General features: G+C 36.4%; 1 protein-coding gene across 1 annotated transcript in view; it reads right to left on the minus strand.

Annotated features, from left to right (window-relative positions):
• Positions 1–602: 602 nt before the first annotated feature.
• Positions 603–6,063, minus strand: part of LOC106871546 (ETS-related transcription factor Elf-1) — a 94,897-nt gene continuing 89,436 nt past the window's right edge. Inside the window, exons 8-9 of the mRNA XM_052969109.1 lie at positions 3,684–3,746; positions 603–771 (exon numbers count right to left, since the gene is read on the minus strand). Coding sequence (XP_052825069.1) covers positions 603–771; positions 3,684–3,746 — 232 coding nt within the window. The remainder of the gene's footprint in view (positions 772–3,683; positions 3,747–6,063) is intronic.

Below are 6,063 nucleotides of genomic sequence, written 5' to 3' on the forward strand. Positions count from 1 at the left end.
TTGTTTTTAGACACATGTTTGATGAAGACATATCCAACAATATATTGGATAATTTGTATTTTAAAAAAGAACATTCGAATTTGTAGAGAAATTAGAAGAAGTGTAATGGGCATGCGGGAAGCAAAGAGTTCCAGTAACTCCATTATTTCAAACAGTTATCTTAATTATATATGAGAACAGCTTTTAATAAAAGTGTATTAAAATTGCAATTATACTGAAGATTTTTATATACTCTACTGCAGTTCTTTCCAATCTTATAGGAATTCTGCGTGATTTTTTTAGAGCAATCAATTTCCTGCTACATTAATGTTTTTCGACTTTCGCAGTCTTAATATGGATAGAGGGTCGTATTTGTTTTAATGGTGATGTCAGTCTGGAGTTTGAAGCTTTGATTGTTTGCTCTAGTTTTCTTTCAACAGTTAAGAAATGTTTGGGTTTTATTTTTGAAAACCATGCAGCTAAGCCTGCGCTTACACTGCCAATGGAATTTGTGTGAATTAGTCATAGCATTTCGGCCGTCTTCAGATGCCAAAGTATTGGACAATACTGTCATAAAAGTTTTGAAATAAACACTATACTGAACCCATGGAGCAGAGTAATTCTTATTCTGCTGTCCATGCCACGAGTGTTTTTGTATCAGTAATTTTCAATTTTGTGGACTGGTTTCTTGTTTCATTCGGACAGGAGTCAATACACTGTGAGACTACAAGGGAACTAGTGTTAATCTGCGTCGTCATGGCTTGCATTATACAGGCTGTCTGCAAGGTCTGGCTACGTGGAGTAAATAAAATCATAACATAAACAATTAAATATAAAAAATAATAATTGCTTAAAGTATGTGTTAATCCTCATGTACCCAGACTTCGTGGACACCCTGTATTGTAAAATCTATAAAAACAAAAGAACACAGTGGGTTTTCCCCTTCTCGCTATTTCGTACAATACTTCTTCCAGGTAAAGACGACAAGAGAGAATTTAATATATAAATGACATATTCAGGAAGTATATATACTGGCTTAGTACATAGAGAAAAATGTGTTTATTCATGATATCAATTACTCTGACGACAGTATCAAATGTGAAACTCAGAGTAAAGGTTACTGAAGTGTTCAGCTTAACTTTTTTCAAATTGTATCGAATACTTTTTCTTTTTCTCTCTTTTTGTTTAGACTCTTTTCGTGGGTTTGCGCGCGCCTATGAATACCAATCATGAATTTCTATGACGGTATACATTAAGGGACAAGCTATGTCCCTGATTTCAATAACACACGTTGAATTATTTCTGTTAGTTGTAACTATAAAGTCCATTTGCAGGGAGACGCAGTAATAAAGATGAAAGGGAGACATTATGTAAATAGACCGACTGACGTAGCTCCTGTTATTTCTTTAAAAACGTTACTTTTGAAGTGGTGACCGACACAGAAGTACAAATGGTTTACTCGGTCACTGCTTCTATTCAGATCTCTTTGGAGGTGTTTCGTCCCCTTTCAACACTGAATAAATTATGGATTACAAACAAACTATATATGTTTATATACATATAAAGCATAATTCGTATATACTTACGTGTGTATATCTAACAGGACACACACACACATATACCCTTTATGTAATTTATATGTATGTGTACAAGAAAGAGGGAGAGTGTGGCGGCTTGGGCATTCAACTCGGGATCACACACACACACACGTATTACATGATATGCACACATCTAATTCTTGTGTGTTGTATATGTAATATGTTGTTGACGTCATAGAAATTTTATAAGCTTTCGAATTAAGCAAAAATAATTCTGTTTGGGAATAGTTTATCTCGAAGCACACACATAAGGCTGTGAATAATAGCATGGAAATTCAATATTTACATGCTATTACTTAAAGCTTGATGTGTGAGCTTCGAGATATACTATTCCTATACACACACACACACTCGTATATATATATATATATATATATATATATACAGTATATAGACAGATAGACATGTCCTAGTGTACCTAGAGATGCACCTTCAAAAGTATTCCTTTTTGCTGTATAACCCATGCCAGTCTTCATTCGGAAAATATCTGATAAAATGTATTCTGTGACAATCCTGGCTAAGTGTATCTTGTACTATATTATCTAATGTAAATTATAGTACTTCTACATTAGCCACGGACCGACCAATGACTTGTGAGTGAATTTGAAAGACGGAAAATGAGAATGTGTGTGTGTGTGTCACTACAACACTATTTGAAAACCGGCGTTGGTTTATTTACGTGCCCGTAATTTAGCATGCTAGTCGTCACATGGCCCCACAGAAAGAGCAGTCAGATTTTTCCCAAATCCCAACATACCATCTCAAAAAGATAGACAATTTTGATAATATATTCCTTGGTACACTATGACTCAAAGTGTAACAGAATGAAGGTGGTTCCAGAACTGATCTGGACGAAGTACCCACAACAACTGCTTCCAAACACAACCACTCACTCACTCACACCTGTAATATGTCTTCTCTATCCTCCTTTCACTGCTACTACAACGGCCACCGCTTTCCTAAATTACCGAGTAACCTTCCTCCTTCCATTCCTCGTCTCCCACCCCCTTGATATTGTATCACTCCATTAAAAATATTAATATAATCTTTTTCTTAATTATTCCACCAATCTTTCCCAGAATTCCAAATCGCTCTGGAATTCTCTCCCCAATCTCTGTTCTTCCAACGTACAATAAAGTCTAGTTATATTGATCTCCCAGCCTGGAAAGTTTTTAAAAGGTCAAGGACATTGCCGTTCCCTTTCCTCCATTAATTAATTACAAAATGAGAGTTTCTACTGCAAAAATCATCAGAAGTAATTTTCTTGGAGCTGGAATAAAATATTGGCCTGGAGCAAATAAGAACTTTAAGTTTGCCGTGTTAAAGACTAGTTGAACGTTTAAGAAAGATTTCTCTAAAGCTAGCGAAGTATATTAGCAGAGGAATTTAGGTCAGGTGACTGAGTAATAGAAGCTGTAGACTATTCAATCATGTCTTCTAGACATAACATGTCTCCCGCTCATAAAATTAAACTTATAATTACCGCCATCGCTATTTCTAGCTAAACTGCATCGCTCAAAGAAGCCCTCCACTCCTATGGTCTCTCTCTCTCTCTCTTTATCTCTCTCTCACACACACACATACACACACACACACATATATATTTACTAACTTTAACAAGAATTTATTGCTATATTTCATGGTAGCCAGTGTCAAGAAAATATTCAAATATTCCTCAGTATTAACTTACCAAACTTTTGACATTAACAATTTCAAATCAATTTTCATTGTTTACTATTATTCTTGCTAGTTTATTATTATAATTATTCTTCTTCTTATTATTATTATCGTCATCATAAGTTTACGGTTACACTCGGCAGAACGAAAGACGAACGTCATATAGTATTTAACAACGACCATTTACATACCGATTTCAAATTCCGCTGATGTCAACTTTACCTTGAAAAACAATGAACAGCTTATATATATATATATATATATATATATATATATAATTCTTAAACAAAAATGTTGTAGACAGTGACTTCGAAGTTTGGACCAGTAAAGCTATTGTCAGACCCTGTGTGTGTATATATATATATATACGCGCGCGTCACGTGTGTGTGAAATCACTTTTTGTGTCACTGGTACTATGTAACTCCGTACGTTCTGTCGCATGGTCCGGCTGTCGTCGAGTAAACCGGCAACCCTCGTAAGCTTGCATAGTAAACGGAGTAAGTTCTGTTGGAAACTCTTCAGGACAAAAAGCAAAACCTGTGAAAGGGTGGAGGACCTCATTCTACGGCCATCCAACAGCTGAGAGTGAATGACCCCTCATCTTTATTTAGACACCTCTCCCACGAGAACTGATAAAACACTTGCGAATTCGTTTGACCCAGTGATGTAGATTTGTTGTTCTTTGGGGCAAATGCATACATAATATACAGAGCAGGAATGCTATGTGCAAAGCTTTACCTCACTTTATAAAAACAGCAAGCACAATATGGCTGACCGTAGCTGAAAAAGGTCAGACACTCGGTGAAAACTTCCCAGATGGAATGAAGGCACGAGTTGAACGCAAGTGGTGAGCTTTCCGAACACCTTCACCAAAAGCACTCATCGTTTCCACATCTGCGCAAAAGAGTGTAGGTCCATAGTAAGACTGAAAGCCACGACCGCACAACTCATATTTTCGAGCACAATCAAATAATGGTGTTGCTCAAAATCGAGTTGCAGCTATTTGTCTGTCTGTCTGTTTGTCTGTCTGTTAAAAATTGAGATAAAGCCAAGGTAGTGTGTGATATTTCTAGAACATTTATAAAGAGAAAGGTAGTCTTACAGCTGTTTCAGGGAAAAAAATGATATTCCATCATCAGAGACGATATGAGAGAGTTTTAATAGAAGGAATTGGAGTTCATTATACAAGAAGTTATCTTAGAAAGGGAGAAATACTGGAAGTATAAAAGGAAATAGGGAAATAAAAATATATGTTGCATGTTAAAGTTGGTGTTCCGTTATCCAAGGAATGTGCAGCGAAGAATGGGTAAAGAGGCTTCTTGTCCAGGGTGCGTAAATTGATAGTGATCATAATAATGATCCATTCTACTAAAGGAACAAGGCCCGAAATTGGAGGGGGCGGGCTAGTCGATTACATCGACCCCAGTGTTTCACTGACACTTAATTTATCGACCCCGAAAGGATGAAAGGCAAAGTCAACCTCGGCGGAATTTGAACTCAGAACGTAAAGATGGACTGAATACCGTTAAGTATTTTGCCCGGCGTGTTAACGATTCTGCCAGCTCGCCGCCATAATAATAATAATAATAATAACAACAACAATAACAATAGCAATAGCAACAACAACAATCACCCTTTGAATCATAGGTATGAGGTCTGAAATTTTAGAAAATTCGTACCCCGAAAGGAGAAAAAGTTAGGTCGATCTCGGTAGAATTTGAACTCAGAACGTAAAGATGGAAGAAATACGGTAATAATTCAGCCATTCACCAACTACTCATACGTGTATTTTATTTTATTTTGCTATTGTTTCTGTTTGTTAGGTCAACTCTAAATGAACAGACATTTGATTAAAAGCGCTCCAGCGGTGACTGAATCATCTTTTCTAGATGTGTAGGACTACATGATTTGTGTCCCTTCCTTATTTACAATAGGCTGTTCGTTGAGGGAGATTTTGCTTCTATTTCTGGCAGATCATTTTCTTGTATTGTTCACCTATTTAAACGAAATGAATATTTTGTAAACTCTGTAATCTTTGATTCAATTAAAACACTGTGACGGAATGGTAATAAGACAATACTTGCTTTTCATTACGTTTGTGTCTGTAAAAGATAGGTTAATAATACGACAGCAGCCTGCTGGCTAACAGGGTACGATGAACCTATGTAATAATAACGACAGAACAAACTCTCAGCTCAAAGAAAATACGTTAATGAAGCTTCCTCTAGTGTGGGAATTAAGGTAAATAGCAGAACTGGCTTGATATCAGTGCAGCCGTCTGCACTAATCCAGATATAACGGAAAATAGACCGCTTGTACTCTCGCCACATAACTAGGTGAGGGCGTGCAGTGTGGCGAGGGTGTGACAGTTTGTAGGAGTGTAATTCTGTTGTCTGTAATGTGAATCTATATGTGAAAGTGCTACACACACACACATATATGCTCTGTGTGTGTGTGTGTGTGTGTGTGTGTGTGTGTGTGTTTATATATATATATATATATATACACACACACATATATATATGCTCTGTGTGTGTGTATATATATATATATATATATATCTATATATATACATGCATGCACATGTATGCATACATACGCACATGCTATATATATATATATATACACACACACATATGCTATGTGTGTGCGTACGCGCGCGCGTCTGAATGCGAATAGTTGAATACAATAGTGTCTGTATGTAATCGATGTGAGAATATACACATATCAGTGAGAATTTGAAGCAGGTTTTGCACACACACACACACATACACACACACACACACACATATACATATCTATGTAGATC

The sequence above is a fragment of the Octopus bimaculoides genome, chromosome 7 (genome assembly GCF_001194135.2).
Source record: "Octopus bimaculoides isolate UCB-OBI-ISO-001 chromosome 7, ASM119413v2, whole genome shotgun sequence".
In the NCBI taxonomy this organism is placed as follows: Eukaryota; Metazoa; Mollusca; class Cephalopoda; order Octopoda; family Octopodidae; genus Octopus; species Octopus bimaculoides.